Raw genomic sequence first — 22,840 nt, 5'->3', positions numbered from 1 at the left:
AATGTATATAATTTTAATATCCACTTTTATGACGGCTACATGTGTGACGTACTTCCGGAAAGTCAGGCGCTTAATTACAAGCACTTTAAAGGGAATAACACATTAATAGTCCTACATATGTACTAACACTAACACGGTGTTTTATTTAAAAAATAAAATTAAAATACCCCCCCCCCCCAGATAACTGAAACTTCATCTCACCGCTCATCTTATACTTTTCTTTCTTTTCTTTTTTAAAGCCAGGTTTTACCATGGCGAAACCTGAGCCACTCGGGTATGATGGATGATTGGTTCAGGTTGAGTCCCACTTGAGTCCTTTTTAGGCTCAAAGTGCACTACGTTGAGTTGTCGATGCAATTCTAGCGTATCCTATGTAGTGCACTTGTGTAGGGAGCGGACGTCTATTTGGGATTGAACAGAAATCATGGCGGCTAGACGGCGGTACATATGCGTTTTTGTTACCGAGTACTGAAGTATGCTGCGATGTGTTAGCCAGGCGACCCAGATAACGAGAATCCTAACTGTTTTAACACATATTTCATGTTTTCACAAACTGTGGTAAGTCGTGTGAATCTGTAATTTAAACGCCGTTATCATTGTGACAGTCACTGGACTGGCCGGTGGCTAAGCCGCCTTTAATTCTACTGACTTAGCACGCTAAGACTACTAAGCTTGTTTGCTTGCTAGCTAGCTAGCTAACTTAGTTTAGACCATTCGCTATACCTTTTAACTGCTGTTTTTATGAAATACGCAAAACCATACGCTTATAATAGTAAACAATTAACTAAACATTACTTGTTTATTGTCCATGAAATTTAGGTTCGTTAATTGTTGTTCAGTCAGTTAGCTAAATAAGCTAGATGAGTTAGCTAAATATCGGCAATGGACTCAATAATGACTCAGTAACAAAGTTGTACAGTCCTGGTTCTTGAAATGTATAGTTTTGTACACCAGAATCTTACAAATATTGTTAGCTATACCGGCGTGTGATCAGAAATGTACCTTTTTATAGTACAAGTTATTACTAAAATTTAATTTAGGGAAAAAAGTCACTATACTGGTTATTTGAGAGGAGGGGGCCAAAACTTTTGATACCGTACTCAAAGTTGAGAGATGTGCGTGTACACAAACACTACATGATGTGTAATATTAAATTACTTAAAGATTGTTAAACTTGTACTATATTGATTTTTGTTTTCAGTTTTGTTTATTTTATTTTTCTTTGTTTTTGTTAGTTAATTCGATTTATAGCAATATGAAAGTAAACCTGAAAATGTTTGATTTTTATTGATTGATTATATAAATCAGTTATACTTATGATGGGTCTTAAATTTATTTAAGTCTAGATTCGGTTCGATTCAACTTTGTCATTGTGCAAAGTATGGGTACAAAGCCAGGAGAAAGATGACAGCAGGTTGAAAAAGAAAAATAAGTAGGACTGAAAGTACGGATAGATTTTTATCCAACTAACTACTGTAGAATCAGTGTTTATACAAGTATTGACACCTGATACCGTACTCATTACTTCCAAAAAAAAGTGTCTTGTGACTTACTTGGTTGGTTTTATAGTTGTATTATGATTTTGTTGTGGCGGCACGGTGGTGTAGTGGTTAGCGCTGTCGCCTCACAGCAAGAAGGTCCGGGTTCGAGCCCCGTGGCCGGCGAGGGCCTTTCTGTGCGGAGTTTGCATGTTCTCCCCGTGTCCGCGTGGGTTTCCTCCGGGTGCTCCGGTTTCCCCCACAGTCCAAAGACATGCAGGTTAGGTTAACTGGTGACTCTAAATTGACCGTAGGTGTGAATGGTTGTCTGTGTTTATGTGTCAGCCCTGTGATGACCTGGCGACTTGTCCAGGGTGTACCCCGCCTTTCGCCCATAGTCAGCTGGGATAGGCTCCAGCTTGCCTGCGACCCTGTAGAAGGATAAAGCGGCTAGAGATAATGAGCTGAGATGATTGTTGTTTTTTTCCTTTTCTGTGTCTCTTGCGTTATTTCTTCTTTTGGTTGATCTGTTTGTTTTGTCTTTCTGTAGTGCCATTATTCTGTAAAGCGTCCTTGGGTTGGTGAAAGGTGCTACGTAAATTAAACTTGTTTCGTTTCATTGTGTTTGCACATGCTGCTATGGTAGGAAATGGTGCCAATGGATGTAAAAAAAAAAAAAACTTCAACATCAATAATTTTATGTTGTCTTATCACAACAGTAATAATCTGCAAACTGAAGACTTCAAACATAGGGATAGTTTGTGAACAGTGATGCACTTGGTATGAATGAATGACTGGTTTATTTTAAAGCAATCCAAGATTTTGTCTCTTACTCAGCAGTAAATGCAGAGTAAAACAGGACCTCTTGTTTAACATTTTTGTAATGGAGTTCACATGCGGTGGCATGGTGGTGTAGTGGTTAGCGCTGTCGCCTCACAGCAAGAAGGTCCGGGTTCGAGCCCCGTGGCCGGCGAGGGCCTTTCTGTGCGGAGTTTGCATGTTCTCCCCGTGTCCGCGTGGGTTTCCTCCGGGTGCTCCGGTTTCCCCCACAGTCCAAAGACATGCAGGTTAGGCTAACTGGTGACTCTAAATTGACCGTAGGTGTGAATGGTTGTCTGTGTCTATGTATCAGCCCTGTGATGACCTGGCGACTTGTCCAGGGTGTACCCCGCCTTTCGCCCGTAGTCAGCTGGGATAGGCTCCAGCTTGCCTGCAACCCTGTAGAACAGGATAAAGCGGCTAGAGATGATAGTTCACATGCCACACTAGTTTTTACGCTAAAGTGGAAAAGGCGTGCCATTACGAAGTCTTGCGCAACTGGTATGACGGTGTCTGAGACTGCAGGTTGTTGTGGGTGCAGTGGAGCCACCCTTTACTTCCCTGCTGCTCTTTCACGAGGTTTTCTGCTTATTATGTTCAGCACACAGTCTTGTGAAACAGTTTGGATCTTTCTTGCAGTTATGGCTGGTACAAACTGAACTGTACGGGTTTGATCTCAAGTTCTAGTGAAGAGTTAACGAAAGGGTGTCTCAGTACAATAGTCGGTTTACAAAATGTTTGTGTTCGGCATGTAACAATTCACCCAGTTCATGATTCGATTCGATTCATGATATTGGGACAGAGACTCAGATTGTTGGCGTGCCCACGTCTAAGACGCACTATTTCGAATAATGAACGCATTGTTGAGAGGGACAGGGGCCAATATGGACGCGAGCATTTTATACCCTATTTGGAACGTTTCGTGGTGTATTACTTGACTTCATGGTCTCAATATCGAAAATCTTGCACAAATATGCAACTTCCAACATAATTATCTGGATATTCAACAGATTTCAGCATCGGATGAATTTGTTTTGACCGCCGCCATATTGAATATACGTCGGACCCATTCGTGTATTTACGCCGCCCCGTTTGTAGCGTCCCAAGCGAGTAAAACCTGATCCAAGTCTTTCGCTAGGTGGCGTCTTACGGTCTATGTATGAATATTCGAAAGAGACAAGAAAACATGGATAAAAAAAAAAAAAAAAAAATCTATTTTGTCATTCTTCGGCAGAGAGTACATTCACCTGAAAAAACTGATACCCCTGATACTCAAGGTAATTAGTCATGCTAGATTTACAACAACTACTACTACTGCAACATCAACTACTACAACAGCAACCACTACTACCACTACCACTACCACTGGTGACGACTACTACTATAGACCTACACCAAACTGAAAACAAGTTAATAAAATAAATTAATGAAATTAGAAGTAGGGATGATTAGAGACAAGCAGAATTAGACTGTCACAGCATGCAAAAAAACAAACCCATTCTTGTGCTATAATTTACAAGGAGGAGATAATATAGATGTGATATATAGTGGCCTGTGGTTGAATTCCAAAATATTGCCACTGATTAAACAATATCTCAATATATTTGGTTGAAGCATTGATTTTTGTCATCTACATTGCTTCATATGGCTTCTAATACCAAAAAAAAAAAGAATTGAGAAGAAAAAAACAGCCCCTGGGTTGCCCCAGCTGTTCATTGGGCTCGCTTCGCTCACTAGGTTCGCTTCAACTGAAGGATAATCACTGGGCCCCCCATTGTAGAAATGGGCCCCTGTTTTTTCCCAGGAGGGGCCCTGTGGGCCCCTTGACCTGCAAAACAATCTGAGTAACTGTTGGGATTACCATTTGATTTTCCTACAATAATCAACAATATTTATATATCCACATTTGTTAAGGTAAAATATAAAATATAGGCCTAATATCCTATTAACTAAACTATTCCTTTTCCCACTATTATACCTTGTACCCTCTGCTGTCTAAACAATGCAGTTGCATCTAGGAAAAACTAAGATTACATAGCTTGAGAATAATCGTGGTTCGTTTTTTTCCCCCCTTGATTTGATTTGTCATAAATTTGTATCGTGTTTTATCATCACACGATATATTGTTACATGCCTAGTCTGTATTGACATGGTCTAACCGCATTGAGACGACGCCTGTTACTAACAGAATATAATGGCTGTCCAGCACTTGGAGCCATGTTTGTATGGCTGTGAATTTGACAATGCTATAAATTTAATATATTGTTGATGGTTTATATAACATGCACTGCAAACCCTGCACTGATACCTTGTCTTGTAAGCATAGCTTCAAACCTGAGAATGAGTGACACAGCAGTGAAGAGGGTGGTGAGCGACATCATTCGCTCTCCAGAAGACAAGCGGGAGTACAGAGGACTGGAGTTCACCAACGGCCTCAAAGCAATCCTGATCAGTGATCCCACTACAGACAAGTCATCAGCAGCACTCGATGTCCACATAGGTAAAGGAGAGATGGGTCATCTCATCTCATTATTGAAACGGAGATGCAAAATCAGTCTCGTATGATGCCGGTCATTTATCGAGAATACAAGTAGTGCTTAATTCATTCACGCACATCTGGCTATAAACAGTGTAACCATTTGCTTCTTCATGACCGAACATTATTGCATAATAGCTCCATGTCAATGACGCTAGCCCAGAGGTTGTTGATTCACACTCCCATAAAAGAACTTTTTTTTTTTTTAATTGTGATCTGCTTTTATAACTGTGATGTTAAAGTTACTTATTATGTCCAGTCTCCAAAGCAAGCTTTAAAACTTTTTTTTAATATATTCTGTAATTTATTCTGCAGTTTATTCTTTTTGTTCACATGTCTCTGCTTTATAACTTTCACAGGCTCGTTGTCAGATCCTCCGAACATTGCTGGGCTGGCTCATTTTTGTGAGCACATGCTGTTTTTGGGCACGAAAAAATATCCCAAAGAGAACGAGTACAGTCAGTTCCTGAGCGAGCATGCAGGGAGCTCCAACGCGTTCACTAGCGGCGAGCACACCAACTACTACTTTGACGTATCCCACGAGCATCTGCAAGGAGCGCTGGATAGGTAAGCCTATGGAAGACTGAAGAAGAAACACTCTAGGCTAAAGTACTGTGGTGAAGGCCTTGGGTTTATTTATGTCTTGGATAAATAATGTCTTTTTTTTTGCTCCGCCTACTCAAGCGAGTAGGACGCTGCTTTGCTTTGCTCCTGCTTGATCTTTATTTTATTTAACTTTTTCACTTAATTTCCACTATTCCTTCATTTTATTTTTCACCTTTACAAGATAAGTTAGCTTTTAAAACAAAATGCCAGGGGGCAAAAAATCCAGGAGATCCTGCAGAAAATGCACAGAACTAGAACAGAGGATTTCTATCCTGGAATCAAAGATTGATGCCCTGCCAAAGACGGACAAACTAAGAGAGATATCTCACGAAAGGAGTACAGAAACAGTGGCTGAGAATGCAGAGATTGCACCCCGACAGGCCGATGGCATTGCAGATCGAGTGGATGAATACATCGATCTAACAGAGCAAAATGTGAGTACAGAAAACTGGCACATGATGGGTGGCAGGCCCAAAAATAAAAACAGAAGAGTAATTATCTCAACACCAGTTCGTTCTGATACTATGCAACCCATGCTCCACAGCCATGCTATTAGAAATAGAGCCAGGTCTACAAACTACAATAGGATTTACAGTCCTATGGAAAATCCACAGCCCATAAGGCTTCAGAACAAATTTGAATGCCTCAGGGATGTGGAAGCAGAATTTTCAGGCGGACAAGCACATCATAAAAAGAGATCGCACCACAACCAAAGAGCTGTGGGAAGAGGCAAAAAGCAGCTCGTAACACCACCTGATCCCACAACCCTTGTTCTTGGTGATTCCACTGTAAGACATTTAAAAGGACATGGGATGATTATTTGCTGCCTTCCAAATGCATCCATCTCTGACACCAAAGACAGCATTTTGAAACTCATGTCCGAGCATAAAACTATCAAACGTATTGTTGTGCATGTGGGAGCAAATGATGTTTTCAGAGAACAGCTGTTTGTCCAAGATGATTTCAGAAAACTTTTTTCTGATCTCTATAAGACTGGAATACAATCTTTTATCAGTGGCCCACTCCCTGCAAGGGGAAGCTTTGCATTTACTCGACTCTTCAGTCTTAACACCTGGCTTGGAAAAACTTGTTTTTCATTTGGTATGAACTTCATAGACAATTTTAACCTTTTCTGGAATCGCAGAGAATTCTTCAAGCCAAATAGCACTGAACTCAGCCGGATTGGGACCAAAGTTTTAGCTGATCACTACAGCCTCTGTCTCCAGCATGCATTCTTTTCTCAGCCAACATTGGGCAGAACTGCTGATAAGTGCTCACAGACTGACCCAGTTACAGATATCAACAAAACCTCTGCAAAGCCAAAACAACTACCCATGCAAGCACAGAAGAGATGCTTCAACAAGGACACACAGCCATCTGGGGCAGACTGCCAAGGACCATCTGAGGCAGACTGCCAAGGACATCAACAATCACATGGAGAATGTGAGCATGTTGTTAACAATGGGCAGCCACAGATATCTGCATCGCCCATCCAGATTGAGGACCTGACCAAAGACAATCATGCCAAGGCTGCATCATCCACATCTTGACCCCATGCAAGTATCACAGAGACTGTCAGGGAGACAGTCATGGAGACACTCACAAAGACCTCACCAAAGTCCCAATCTCAGTCTCGTTCTTCTGACTTTATTGTACCATCCCTGTCTCCCCCCCTGCATGGATTTCCCTAAAAGTATGCAGAGATTGCTGCCAATGGCTGCACTTTTTTTTTTTTCCCCAGCCCAAATCATTCGCGACAAGCAGTGTACCCAGTTCATCGAAAATCAACCAACAGACTGAACTGTGTTCGCCCAGGACTTTCAGCTGGCTACCAATCTTTTTCACCATCTAAAAAATACATGACATCTCCAATCCTTCCCCCTCCCAACCTCATCGAATATACAAAGAGTCTTGTATGATGTGCTGTGGGTCCCTGCATTGGGTGTAGTTTTGAAAACAAGAAGCTGGGACCCAGTATGCCTATGCCATTCTCTATTCCTGTGTTGATAAGAAATAGAAAACATAGAGCATATTTAACCCAGGGGGTAAATCAGTCTAGTCTCCTTCCTGTTTCAAAACAACATCAGAGTGCCCAAGCGGATATTACTTCTAGACTTTCTGTAAAGCTAGCTCTTCTCAACGTTAGATCACTTTCAAACAAGTCATTTTTAATTAATGATCTTATTTGCAAACACAATCATGATTTTTTGCTTCTAACTGAAACTTGGCTGGATCAAGCAAATAGTGCTACCACCCTTATTGAAGCAGCTCCCCCAAATTTTAATTTCATGAGTGCTACCCGACATGGGAAAGGTGGAGGGATCGCAAATATATTCAAAGCCTCTTTTCAATGTAAACAGTCCTCACTCGGTGATTTTACATCCTTTGAACACTTGTGTGCACTTGTTACATGCTCTCTTAACATATTGTTATTAACTATTTGCAGGCCTCCGAGACATTCAGCCAAAGTTTTTCTGGAAGAGTTTGGTGAACTGTTGTCAGTCATTTGCTTAGAGTTTGACTGTCTTATTATATCTGGGGATTTTAACTTGCATGTAGATAATCTTGAAAACACTTATGCCAGAGAACTACTTGCACTTATTGACAACTTCAACCTAGTACAATATGTACAGGGGCCGGCCCACTCTCGTGGTCATACCCTTGACCTCGTTATCGCAAAGGGTCTTACTGTTTCTACTACTATTGTTGACCTGGCCTTATCTGATCATTTCTGTGTTTTCTCTGATGTTTCTATGTCCCCTCACATTCAGAGCAGCTCAATGACTATGGGTAGGAGAGTCATAAACGACAACACGTGTTGTCTTTGAGCAAGCTCTCTCACGGATCTCAACTAAAATGTCAGACTCTGTAGACGACTTGGTGGAAATTTTTAATTTAAATATGACCCAAATTATGGATGATGTTGCTCCATTCAAAATCAAGAGCCAATGACAAGCAGAAAGCACCATGGAAGCAATACCCAGCTTTTAAATTGCTAAAGAGAGAATGTAGGAAGACTGAAAGAAAATGGCGCAAATCTAAACTTCACATCCATTATCAAATCCATAAAGAGATGCTTTGTAAATATAATTATGAAATTGGTAAAGCAAGACAGTCTTTCTTCTCCAACATCATCAACAGGAATATGAACAATGCCCGTGTGCTATTTTCAACAGTAGAGAAGCTAACTAATCCCCCACCACAATTAGCACCTGAACTTCTCTCAGTTAATAAATGCAATGAGTTTGCATCCTTCTTCAAAGGTAAAATTGATAAAATATGGCAGAGTATTGCTCATAATATATTTCAGTTGCAAATAACTGAAAAGCTGCAATCACCAGTGACACAGACAGACAATTTCAACACAATGTCAGAATTCTGTTTGATTGATTACGAGACTCGAAAAAACTGTACAAAATCTCAGTTCCTCAACATCTGAATTGGACATTCTGCCCACCAACTTTAAGTCTGTTCTTCACCTCATAATTACAGATGTGCTTCAGATCATAAATACATCCCTAGACACTGGCATTTTTCCTGTGTCCCTGAAAAAAGCTATTGTAAAGCTCCTACTTAATAATCTTGATGCTTCAGTATTGAACAACTACAGGCCAATATCAAATCTACCATTCACCGGGAAAATCCTTGAAAAAATTGTCTTCAATCAATTGCCTTCTTGATATCAAACAGCTGTTTTGATAACTTTCAATCAGGATTTCGTGCCAATCATAGCACTGAAACAGCGCTGATTAAAGTTATAAATGACATACGTCTTAATACTGATGCAGGCAAAACATCAGTCCTGGTGTTACTGGACCTCAGTGCAGCTTTTGATACTGTTGATCACAACATACTGTTATATCGACTTGAACACTGGGTTGGGTTGACTGGTAAAGTTATCAATTGGTTAAAATCATACTTAAAAGATAGAAGCTTCTTTGTTACCATGGGAAATTGTACCTCAACATCAATGTCCTTGACCTGTGGTGTCCCCCAGGGGTCGATCCTTGGACCATTACTATTCAACCTTTATATGCTCCCACTTGGACAAATTATCAAGAACAATTCAATTTTGTATCACTGCTATGCAGATGATACCCAAATTTATTTTGCTCTATCACCTAATGATTATGCCCCCCTTGAATGTCTCTACCAGTGTATCGACCAAATCAACAACTGGATGTCACACAATTTTCTTCAGCTGAACACAGATAAAACAGAAGTAATTCTATTTGGGGGAAAAAAGATGAGAGACTCGGGATTACCACTATTCTTGACACAAAGGGGATTAAAACAAAAGATATGGTTAAAAATCTCGGTGTTTTCATTGACAGCGAGCTAAACTTTGACAGTCACATGAAGGCAATCACTAAAACAGCATTTTATCACCTAAAAAACATTTCCAAACTAAGAGGACTTGTCAAAAAATGATCTGGAAAAACTCATACATGCCTTCATCTCTAGTAAGGTTGACTACTGCAATTGCCTTTTCACAGGCCTGTCAAAAAAAGACCATCAAACGACTTCAGCTGGTTCAAAATGCAGCGGCTAGGGTTCTCACACGAACAAAAAGAACAGAGCACATTACTCCAATTCTAAGGTCCCTTCACTGGCTTCCAGTAAGCTACAGAATTGACTTTAAAGCATTGCTGCTGGTGTACAAATCTCTAAATGGTACAGTACAGGGCCCAATTACCTCTCTGATATGTTGCAGCGGCCTAACCCAATCAGATCTACCAGATCGCAGCAGCACAATTTACTGGTAAAACCTGTTGTTAAAATAAAGTGTGGTGAAGCAGCTTTTAGCTACTATGCAGTACAGCTATGGAACCAACTGCCAGAGGACATCAAAAATGCTCCTGCTGTTGGCAGCTTCAAATCTAGACTAAAGACCAAGCTGTTCTCGGATACTTTCTGCTAACTGACAAATCATCATCTTTACATGTTTTAAACTTGAACTTTTATTCTGCTGTTTTTTACTGAACTCTTACTTCATTTTATTTTATTTCTACTATTGTTTAATTCTTATTTTTTTCTCTCTTCTTCCCCCTTTATTTTATGTAATTTTATTTTCTATTGTTTACTGTTTTGCCTTTACCTCTGTAAAGCACATTGAACTGCCACTGTGTATGAAATGTGCTATATAAATTGCCTTGCCTTGCCTTGGATCACTTTCAGTAGGGCAGTTCACTTCAGTAAAGCTCATGTGATTAGACTGTTACACTGAGCAAGGACAGTAAGTGTTACTACTCTTGCCTGCTCATGTTATTCTATCTGTTAGTTTAGAGAAATGTATCTTCTGGCATGTGTATGAGGTTAAAATGGTATGGAAAGATCTTTCAACTCACTTTCTACAGACCCCAGGTGTGAAACTGTTCCTCTGTGAATTGAGTTTTGGGATCAGGTGTCTTTTGCTGGTGGTGTGTGATTACTTATTCCAGGGAGAATCATGTTGCTGTTAGGGTAGACTGTGTAAAGTCAAAAGATGGTTTCCTATTGCAGTTAATATAATATATATAATTTTTTTAATGGATTATACTACTTTTGAGTAAATAATAATAATAATAATAATAATAAATGGTTTTCATATTTTCTGTGTATCACATTTAACTTGTTTTGGACTCAAGTTGGTAAAGCTTGGGGGGGGAGGCCTCTTGGAGGAAATTATCAAATGAGTCCTCGTGTCCTCGTAATGCTCGTGCTTATGGCCGCATTGAATTATATAGCCTTGGTGGTTATTAAGAGGCTCTTCAAAATATCTTAATTCCTGAACAACCCTGTCTTAAAATGTTAATTTATTCATACCATGTGCATTTGTTATTTGCATTTACCTGCCACATAGTCACCTGCTTGATGTTTTTTTTTTTTTTACTGACTTTCTCTAGTATTTCAGCAGTTCTTATTCTCTTTGCATGGCAGTTGGACTTTAGCATTTTGCATAGCTTAATTTGCCTATATTTGACCTGTGCACGAGCGCTCCTAACACCACAACACCAGCGCAAATACAACCCGGAATGGGTTTGCTTGTTTGTTCTGCCATGTTTTATTGAGGGCGGATTGTTAATGTGAAGTGCTTTTTCTAAAGCCCAGATCATATTTGAATGATGGCCTCCCATTCAGTGTAGCATAAGATGACGGGTGGCGTTCATATTGAGAAAGCATCAAAAGATTGTAGTTTCTCATTAGTCAGTATTTCAAATGTATGAAATGCATACAATTTGATAGCTATGTTCAGAGATTAAGGTTTAAAGCGAACACCTGTGTAGGAGCAAATGCATCTTCTGTTGCACTTCCTTAGGGTGAAGTCTAGGGTCTCAAAGGAGCCTCCATAGTTCTTGAGAAATCCCTTTGGATCCAGGGCACTCTGTAAACAGAGACGATACAAAAACACAGCAGCTGTAATATAGAACAACATAATGTACAGAATTTGGGTGTAATTTTATCTCCCTGATAATCCATTAATTATGGAGAAGATTGATATTTTGCTCGACAGATTTAATGGATTATACTATTCTCTGCACAAACTTTATCGTGTTTGCAGTTCACAGGGATAAAATTTAATTTCAATCAATATAAATGACTGGCAAAAGTATTTTACAGTAGAAAGCTGTCTCTATACTCGAAGGTGTCTGTGGTCTGCATTTCTGTGCATTTGCTTATTACAGCTTTTCTGTTTAGGTTTGCCCAATTCTTTCTGTGTCCTCTGTTTGACGAGAGCTGTAAGGACCGTGAAGTGAACGCTGTGGACTCCGAGCACGAGAAGAACCTGATGAACGATGCATGGAGATTATTTCAGCTGGAGAAGGCTACTGGGAACCCTGATCATCCTTTTAGTAAATTTGGAACAGGTATCATGAAGGCATGAGACGATACACTAAAGCCACGATATGAGACACATCCTGATACAGGCTTCATGGGAGATTAATATTGGCGATGTATATCATTTTGGTTCATTTATTTTGTAATGACCGCTTAAACCATTGGAATATCAATACACTGTTGCAAGAAACATAGATCAAGATTTACAGTACAAGGTGTAACGTTCTCCTATTATTGATGTTACTTTAATCCTTTAAGATATCATAAACATTTCATGGCCGTGTTATTAGTATAGAAAGATTGTTTGACAGTGCTATAAATGATTAGGCTAAATAACAAATTGGTGTCGTCATGGCTCCTACTGCTGTCTGACACCTATCTTAAATGAACAGGTGTGCCACATTTTACAGTTTAATTGTACAGATGAGAAAAAAAACAACATCCATCCGTTTTCTGTACTGATGATCCGTTGCGGGTGTGCTGGAGCCAATCCCAGCTGACCTTGGGTGAGATGTGGGGAACACCCTGGACGGGTTCTGGTCTATCACGGGGCTCACACAGAGGAATGGCGAGCCATTCACACCTATGGGCAATATAGAGTAGCCAGTTGAATCTGCATGACTTTGGGAGGAAACCTATACAGGCTCAGGGTGAACATGCCAACTTCACACAAAAAGGCCTCAGTCGTCTGGCAGCTTTGAACCCAGAACCTGCTTGCTGTGAAGTGATGGTGCTTACCACTGCACTTATTAATTTAAAAAAAAAAAAAAAAAAATCATGATTTTATTTTGTATATTGTATCACCCCTTTGAAATTTGTTTCTAGTTACAACACAGCATGCTTTTGAATCCTTTTAGATGTGAATGTGACTTGGATCAGCGCAACACACAGGCGTTCATTTTAACCCATGTTTCAGACCACGGTCAAGCTATCTGCAGGTGAAACCAGGGTGCATGTATATGCGATGGTTTATGGTAACTGCCCTTCAGATGGCCACGCTACAGATCTACTGTGAATTTTGGATAGTGTGAAAAATTTTAGCAGTAGTATAGTATGGGCTCTTTTTTGGTATTCTTTTTCCAAGTTCATATGTGCCAAATGAAACGAATCTAGTGTCCGACATGTGTCGTCATGCTTCAGTCTGGTTTAGCTTAATATTTTTAGACTGTTTAAATAAGCATGCTTCGAGGTAGTTAGTTTCCTTACTCTCACGCTTCATGCTCTGTCTGCTACAATGCCTGGCAAAAAATTTGGAATCGCTACTCTTGGAGGATGTTCATTCAGCTCTTTGTAGCAAAAAAAAAATTTCACAGGTATGACCTAAACTATTTTTGGTTAATAGCTGAATATTCTGGCTTTGTAAAACATACATCAAACAAATGAAATAAATTAATGGTATATCTTTTTCCTGATCAAGTAGAGGAAAAAAAATTATGAAATCGCCTTGTAATTTGCATTTCTAAAACACATGCCTGCACAAGCAAATTAATCTGCAGTTAAGAGACCTGAATGAGTTGTTGCACCTGGGTGATTGAAAGGAAGCATGGTCCCAACAAGAGAGCCGTCAAACAATGCAAAAGGATTATAAAATTCCTTCAAGAATATATTTTAACCTGGAGTGTGGCAAAGCATGTTGGTTGTTCCCCATCAGCTGTGTCTAAAATTTGGAGCAAGTACAAATTAAATGGGAAGGTTATAAAAACATATGGGTAGACCACAGATGATGTCAAAGTGTCAGGACGGAAAACTCAAAACATGCCTCGAAAATATCAAATACAAAACAAATAGGCAGAAACAGAAGTCAGTGTTTGTGATTGAACTGTCCGAAATGGGATTTATATCCAGAAAAGTCAAACAAAACCCATCATGAACACCTAAACAGAAGAGAACAAGGTTACAGTGGGCTGAAGAGAAGAAGTCCTAGACCGCGGATGATTGGATGAAGTGATGTTCAGTGATGAATCTGCATTGGCCGAGGAGAAGATGCTGGAACTTTTGTCTGGTGCTGTTCCAGTGAAACATATAAAGATAACTGCCTGAAGAAAACAAGCAAATTTCCACAATCATTGGTAATATGGGGTTGCATGTCAGTAAAGCACCAGGGGAGATGGCAATCACTACCTCTACAGTAAATGCACAGGTGTATACTGAAATTTTGGACACTTTTCTCATTCCATCATAACGAATAATTTTGCCACAGAGCAAAGACTTTTTTTCTTAATGCTCAACTCAATAACATGATGCGCAAACAGTCTGGATCTCAATCTGGTTGAAAATTTATGGTGGGGGGGGGGAGGTCTATGACAAGGCTCCATCCTGCAAAGCTGATTTCTCAAACTGCAGTACGAGAAAGGTGGAACCTGACTAATGAAGAACATTGTTTTTCATTAGTGGAGTCCATGACTCAAATAATTAAAGTGGTCATACAAGCATGAGGAGGTGCAACAAAACGTTATTGTAGGGTCCCCCCCCCCCCCCCCCCCCCCCCCCCCCCCCCACTTGATCAGGAAAAAATTCCATTAATTACAACAATATAACTTGAGGTATGGTTTACAAAGCCAGAATTTTCAGCTGTTAGTGTTTTGTTTGTTTGTTTGTTTGTTTGTTTGTTTGTTTGTTTTTGTTTTTTTCTTCTTCCCCCTTTTCCCCCCCTCCATATCTGTGGGTGGGTGTTTGTGTGTGCGCTTGCATGCTACAAACTAAAAATGCAAATGAGCATCCAAGAGTAGATTCCATATTTTTGGCAGGGGTTGTACTAACTCTGGTTCTGCCACCTAGTGGGTAAGTAAAGCTAGAGCTCATGATGAATATTAAATAGAAATATCATGATGCATGTTATGAGCAGCAAATTTGTCTCACCAGTAATTTGAAATTCTGTCTCATGCCGAGTAGCTTGTCTATAAAAAAGTATTGAGAAAGTTGAGATGCTATTGTTCCAGTGCTTAAAGGAGATACACAGAGCCTTTTATTTTTCAATAAATTTCTAAGTGGATAGTATCTCCATCCTTGACTCTTGTATGCTGCATAAATGGGAATTAAAAAATATATATTTTTGAGAGTTAAAATCGACTGCAAAGCTGGCGTTCGAGTTGCCCCACTGAGCCAGCCAGCCCTGAGTGTGTGACGTCACAGCGGTAACCGGTTTTAAGGCCGAGGCCTTTTACAGCTATAGACCAAAGTCATATAAATAAAACTTTCACCATAAATTAAGAAATACCGTTACCAACTTGCTCAACTCGGACTGATTTGACTTCATTGATTGTGGGTTGACTCTCATTAAAACAGGATAGGTGTTATAACTTCTGCAACAGACATGTACATGCATGCATTTTCACTGATAAAACGTAAAAGGCTAATTAAATAATCAGATGAACTGAGACAATCACATTCTGAAGCAAATTAAATAATCTTATACCGGTAACTTAAACACACAATACAAGTTACATGTATTAATCTAAATGCAGGTAAACAATTTTTCTAAAATCCAAATGAGAGTCAGAGCTTACCCGTCTGTGTTCTCGCTTCTTGAAGGCTGATTGTTTTTGAAATAGTCTGACTTTCAGTTCTTTGTTCAGTTCCCCATTCATTCATTTCCACGTAAGGGTGAGATGGCAGCATTATCCAGTTTAGAAATCAGGGCTGCTCCATTCATTCACTTTTCTTCATACTGTGTGTTCTGCCATTACTGCTCGGCTCAGACAATTACTAAAACCCGGGACGGACCAGGATGTCACCGGTTTTAGCAACAACTGCAGGGAGGTCACTGCCTGAACGATGTGTTCCGTCCCGGGTTTTAGCAACAACCCTCGGCTCACTCCAGGAGGACTGGTGCAACCAAACTCACTCCTTTAAAAATAAATAAATAAAAATAAATAAATAAAATGCTTTTTCTTTAACTGTTGGTACTGCACCCTCTTTCAATACGGGCTTTTAGCCAACACTCCTCAACAGATCAGAGGTCTCGTACGAGTCTTGAGTAAAATGAGCAGAGCAGAGGAGAGACCACTTCGTAGGTGCCCAAGTTGCCTGTGAACAACTCGCAAAACGCATCCAAATCCTTGCAGTTTGAACATTCTTGGGCCATGAATGCAACGTAAATCCACCTTCTGTCATGTTGCTGCACCGGCCAGCAACACATCTACGTGGCATGGCGATAAATTAGCTCAAAATGGAGGATCGGAGTTGCAGTCAGCTCTGTGTTTTAGTATAGCGGAAATGGCGATGAGACCGATAGACTTCCTGCTGTGACGTTACGGACGTCAAGGTCATTCACTCAGACGGCTACCTCTATAAATCACTTTAATCATAAAAATGACTATATTAGATTTATTGTTAACGCTTAAAACTATTCCTGTGCCATTCTTGAGGTCTCAAGGCATTTATAAACGAAAGTGAGGCCATGGTTCTGCGTATCTGCTTTAAGTGTTAGTCATCGTATGTAGAAGTTATTAGGGTTTCTTGAGAACTGCTTGTACACAGTCATGTTCTGTAAAATGTTAGTACAAGATCATACTTGTTTAAAGCTTTTTAAACTAAAACTGTTGAGGTTATCAACAAATGTTAAGGCAAATGCCTTTTATGTAGCTTGAGGACTTTTTTTTTTTGTGGAAAATGCATGTTTTATGAAGAATATATGAAATTAGTATAAATACCGACGTGATTATAGGAAGTCGCGGGTGCTGATTGGTCAAGAGATTCGGATTATTTCTTGATAATCACTTGGAGCGACTCGGCAAAATGGCGGCCAATCACTTTGTCACCGTAAGTGAGGAAGAATTACAAGTTATGAAAGAAAATGTTCTTAAAAGCACTGAAGATGCTACGAAATTTGGCCTAAAACTATTCAAAGGTAAGGTGGAATTGTGATTTATCTTTTTCAAAGCAAAGTATTTTATGTGACTCGGCAAAGATAAGTGACAAGTCCGCGCTCATGCTGCTTTTAAAGATTGAAATAAATTATTTTTTAAATGATTTTCTTAATTTTAAATAATCACCTGTGTATTTATATTAAAACAATTATTCGGCTCAGTGAATAATAACCAACTTCATTTCAGTTATTTTTCACCGATATTTACCTTGCCTTCGATGAATGAATAATTATTTTTTTCGCGGTCCAGATCCTGCGCTCTGATTGGCTGGCGAGCGGGTCCGTATCCTACGGTACGGACCCTGGTTACGGACCTCTGGTGACTTGTTCATTCACAACAACAAACATAGTAGCATTTTTTTGTCAACATTTATCTTTTTTATAAGATTTATTTATAAGATTATCAAAAATCTTAATTTTTGCCAGCATTTCTCAGGAGAATATCATTAATTTTACAGCATGGATAGCGATAATGACAGTCTTCACAGCGAAAGCGAGTTTTACTACCCTGAGGAAGAAGAAATAGAAGAAAACATTTCAGGAGAAAGCTAAAAACCTCTAACTGTTGCTAACGCCGAGCAAAAACATGGCTGAATCCTGAATGACCGTTTTGTATAAATAGGGGACTACATAGGTGGCAAAATGTAGTTTTTTTTTGTTTGTTTGTTTGTTTGTTTTTTAAATCTGTATGCCCCATCTGTTTTGGAGATAAAGAAATGACCGTGTTCTCACACATGGGATATTTCTTTTTTTCCCTTAAATAGGTAATAAGCTCACCTTGGAAACACGGCCATCCCAAAAAGGCATCGACATCCGTCAGGAGCTGCTGAAATTCCACTCCACGTTTTATTCTTCCAACCTGATGGGACTTTGTGTTCTTGGAAGAGGTAAGCCAGTTTACACAGTGACCCTGTTTAAGAACAATGAGTAATGATGGTGTACTTGTTATCAGTGACATGCAAGTAAGCGAAAGAACAAGATGTTAAAAAGCAAGGGAGGCATTTTCCATTTCTGATAATTGTTGACCCATCACTCAAAAATGAAACCCTGTGCCATGTATGCATTTTTCCTTTTGATTTCTAAAGGACACGACCTGCTAAAGACCAGCAGAATAAATCACAACATTAGGAAGAGACTGTGTTTTACATTGTGATGAAATTTCATATTGTAATTTGTGTTCTTGCGCTGGATGGCCACAAGTTTGCGGGCACTTGACCATCACATCTGTATGTGATCCTTCCACAAAGCTGAAAACACAATTGTATGGAGTGGTTTTTATATTCTGTAGCGTTACAACTTCCTTTCACTGGGACTAAGGGGCCCAAACAAGTTCCAGCAAGACAGTATCACTGTACACCAAGCGCTATCCATGAAGGCATGGTGTAAAGAACTCAAATGCTCTGTACAGAGCCCTGACCTCAACCCCACTAAACACTTTTGGTCTGAATTAGAGTGCTGACTGCACCCCAGGCTTCCTTACCTGACATCTGTACCTGATCTCACTATTGCTCTTGTGGTTGAATGGGCAAATCTCCACAGCCACACTCCAAAATGTAGTGGAAAGCCTTCCCAGAGGAGTGGAGTGGACTATAACAAAGAGGGACTACATCTGGAATGGGATGCTCAGAAATTACATATGGGTATGATCTGGTGTCCATGAACTTTTGGCCATGTAGTGTGTTCATTTTGAGTTGTTTAAAGGGCAAAATGTAAATTTGCAAGACCTAGTTTCCTGAACAAAATGTCTGGTGTGAGGTTGAATGAAGATTGTGAAGCTTTACCAGGCTTGTAGTACTCAAGTCCAGGACTCTGACTCAAGTCCAGCTCGTGCCCTAATTTTAAGGACACTTGACTTGGGCTTGAGCACTGATGACTCGGACTTGTGCACTAACTGCTTTTGGACTCGTAAATTTGAGACGAGGACTCGATTATTTAAAAAAAAATAATAATTTCCCTTTATTTTTTTTGTAACATGCCAGAATAATTTGGCATAAGAGATTTATATCGAACATTAATTTTTCTACTTATTTTGTGCAAGAGTGTCACATCTGCACACCTTGACGCGTGCATCAGAGAGACTCTCAGGAGCGCTCTGGACAGTGTATGTGCTGTAAACGATTCGCACCTGTACAGGATTAAGGAGCAATCAGCGCACCTATAGAGGATGTGCAGTCACGTGACCCGCACGTGTGTACTCCGCCGTATTGGACGGCATCAGGATTGTTTACCTTACGCGAGCATAATGGATCCAGGGAGTAATCCCCAAGAAAATTCGGAAAATACCCCATCTACATCGCGCGATTACTTGTCCAAGTTTGTTCAGCATCTTGAAGGTGACGTGAGGCAGCGTTACGTGGAAAAGTGTTCCAGGTTGGGGATTGCAGATCCGTACAACTTGCCGCAATCCTTGTTCAGGGAAATTCGGAGCTGCGGTGCCGGCGATTTGCCCGATCTGGCCTACCACGACATTTACAATTTTCTCGTTAATCCTGAATCGTGTTACACTGGCAAAGCCCTCAAAGCTTACAAGAGCCTGGAAGCTTATAAATATTTTGTTGCGGGATTTGTATCCCAACTATACCTCTAGAAGGTTATGAAGAAGAATGTCTACTTGGTAACCTCACGGGTAAGTGGCATTAAGACGTTTATCATAAAGAGACTATGCAGGACGTTTTATCGTAAGAATGTTCGGAATCTAAACTCAGTTCCAGATAATGACAGGGTTGTAAATATGTGTTTTTGTCTGAAAAACAGTAAATCAGAAAGCTGCGCACATTTGCGCGGAAGCTGCGCAAATGTGCGCAGCTTTCTGATTTACTGTTTTCTTCCACACATGCAAACTCCTCACCTTTCGGTGAAATTCGCCGTTTTGGTCCCAAAATAGGTCACTTGTGTGAATCGTGTAGATCCGAAGAGATTTTTTTTTGGGGGGGGGGTAGGCAGGCTACAACGCTATTGTTGCCAAACATTTCACTTACAAGGTTACAGCCAATCAAGATAAACAGTTACTAACACGCTTCTTTTCCATTGGAGTTCTGATCAGCTGGTGTACAACCCACTGCTGGTTGCCAGTCCTCGCTTACGAATATTCCACAGATTCAGACCGCAAAGTCACCTTTTTATAGAGGTATCTGGCAACCTCATCTCGCGACTGGATCTGAATACCAATGGAACAGTTTCCAGCGCGCTCGGGGGTGAATAACCATGGGCGGATCTACCGGGGTGGCATATGCCACTCTAAAAGAAAGCCTTGCCACCCCTGCTGCTACCCCAGTTGGCAGCGACGAATTCAAAGAAAAATTACGGCCAATATGACATTTACGTGCGCAAATTTCTAATGTCCGACTGCGGCGAATGCAGCACGAGATAACGCCAGAGATTGGTTGTTTTGGAAAATTGAGAGGCGCGAAGCGAGGGAGCCAGGAGTCGCGAGGAAAGGGGTAAAAGCTGATTAACTATCTATCAAAAAATGAAATTATAATGAATGAACAGTGCTAGCATAGTTGCGATGCTGATTTTGAGAGGATAAAAATCAGGTTGGAGAAGGTTATTTAGCTAACTATACATGTAAGGCAAAAAAAAAAAAAGTGTGTTTCCGGTAACCCGACCGATCGAGAATTTCCGCGTGGAAATTGCCGACCGTAAAGTTATTACAAGTTTCCCTCGATATTTTAGTGTAAGTGGCGTTAGTTTGTCATAATTTTTTGTTTCAACGCATTCAAGTTGTGAAAGAAACGATAAAAAGTAAAATGTTTTGCCACTTCTATCAGCCCTCCTGGCTGTAATGCAAATTGCTTCCTCTTCAGTATACAAGTGCACTTCCATGGCAGGGAAAAACACTACATTTTGCCGCCTATGTAGTCCCCTATTTATACAAATAGGAGTCATTCAGGATTCAGCCATGTTTTTGCTCCGTGTTTTTGCTCGACCCAAGTTCTACAGTAGGCTAGGCTAGGCCGTCTGCTTTTAATGGAAGTAGCCTAGCCTAGGACGTTAAACCATATTTTCACGTTATTTCTTGATAAGGTGTTTTCACATTATCACATGAAAATATCATGAAATAACGTGATAATTTCGTATCATGAAATTACGTGATGTTATTACATGATAAATATATTGTAAAAACGTGATAACTCTGTTAACAATATCTTTTCACGTAATTACTTGAGTCTAAGCCAATTTTTTTTTTTTGAGTGTGGCAGCAATACGCTTCCGCAGATCATAACTCGAACTCTTGCGATATTTTTTTTATTCGTTTAAAGATTTAAAACACATTTTATTATGATGTGTGGTATAAAGGATTCTGTGCCAAAATACTATTTTGTAAGATGTTTACTTGTGTTAATTTTTTCGAACAAAATAAAACAAATTAAGAAAAAAATTTCCTACCTACCGACCTTATTTTAGTATTTCATGTTACCTGAAACACACTTTTTTTTTTTTTTTTTTTTGGCCTAATGTTAGCTAGGTCTGACATTAGTTTTGTGTAAAGTCGGCCACAAAAGTTAATATTGATTCACCGTCTGTCAAGGAAAACATTGCTATTGGCTGAAGCTTATGATTCAAATATTGAGGATCTTAAACATGAGTTACATCAGACGAGGAGAGTACTAGACAGAAAAAAGGGGGAACAGGAGAGTCCTACCACTCTCATGGAGTTCACTGTTTTTGGACCCATACCAAGATGATGATGATGTTTTTTTTTGAGTTGTTCAGGTTGTGTAAAATAGCGGTTGTCTTGCCTGTGAGCAGTGCATCCTGTGAACGAAGTTTTTCATCTCTCAGGCTCATAAAGACTTATTTGCGGTTGACTATGACAGAAAAGAGATTATCAAGTTTGGCTGTACTCAGCATTGAATCAGAGCGCACAAAAGCATTAGATCTTGATAAATTTGTGAAGCGTTTTGCTGAGCAACATGGAAATCGCCACATTCAGCTGTTGTAGGCATGACAAGTTCATGTTATGCTCACTGGTGAGCCTTTACAAAGCGTGAGGAAAAAAAACTATAAAATGTGACACTGGTGTAAATGGTTTAAATCATGCTGAACTTGAAGCAGTGTTGTTATTGTTGTTTTTTAGTGTCTGTTCTTTTGCATATACAGTATAAAACTGTCCAGAAACGGTATAGACCTCATCTGAGAATGTGTGTTCTTCGTGAACAATAAAGGCATGAGATTAAGTTTATCTGTATGAGTTTGTAAATGGCAGTCTGTGCCCTTTTGTAGTGTGTACATACTATTTGTCGTCAAACTGTGATTAAATTCAGTATATATACATGTCTGTAATACGTTGCCACCCCTCAAAAATTCCTGCCCCCCTCTTGCCACCCCATAAATATTTTTCTAGATCCGCCCCTGATTTCACGTAGGTGATGTCTTTAAGAAAATTGACAGACAGGGATTGGCCAGGTGTGTCCTCTGGGGTAGGTCTGTTAGATAGCACAGGCAGTAATATATACCTTTTTGTAAATAGCCCACTGTGTTGTACACAGGGGTGAAAATTAACTTCACAAAATATCAAACTTTACCGGCCACTGACAAATAAATGGTACAATTTACCGGCCACTCAACAGTAACTTATTAAGACATGTTTATGGAAAGTTATTTTGTACTGTATTAAATTCAAGATGTCACTGGTTGCAATTTTTTTTGTAACGTAGACTACGGATTGTACTTTTGCGCGCGTGCCGTGTCCCCGTGCGTCCTTCTCGCCTT

General features: G+C 39.8%; 1 protein-coding gene across 3 annotated transcripts in view; it reads left to right on the top strand.

Annotated features, from left to right (window-relative positions):
• Positions 1–398: 398 nt before the first annotated feature.
• ide (insulin-degrading enzyme) overlaps positions 399–22,840 on the top strand; it is a 61,401-nt gene continuing 38,959 nt past the window's right edge. For 2 of the 3 annotated variants that reach the window (XM_060926246.1, XM_060926245.1), the window contains exons 1-5: positions 399–558; positions 4,619–4,797; positions 5,193–5,400; positions 12,118–12,287; positions 17,890–18,012. In XM_060926246.1, the coding sequence (XP_060782229.1) occupies positions 476–558; positions 4,619–4,797; positions 5,193–5,400; positions 12,118–12,287; positions 17,890–18,012 (763 nt within the window). In that variant the 5' untranslated portion in view covers positions 399–475. The remainder of the gene's footprint in view (positions 559–4,618; positions 4,798–5,192; positions 5,401–12,117; positions 12,288–17,889; positions 18,013–22,840) is intronic. The other variant, XM_060926247.1, reaches the window with a different exon arrangement.

This window comes from Neoarius graeffei, chromosome 7 (assembly GCF_027579695.1).
Source record: "Neoarius graeffei isolate fNeoGra1 chromosome 7, fNeoGra1.pri, whole genome shotgun sequence".
In the NCBI taxonomy this organism is placed as follows: domain Eukaryota; kingdom Metazoa; phylum Chordata; class Actinopteri; order Siluriformes; family Ariidae; genus Neoarius; species Neoarius graeffei.
Note: the sequence above shows the minus strand (reverse complement) of the source record. Positions and strands in the feature narration are given on the sequence as shown.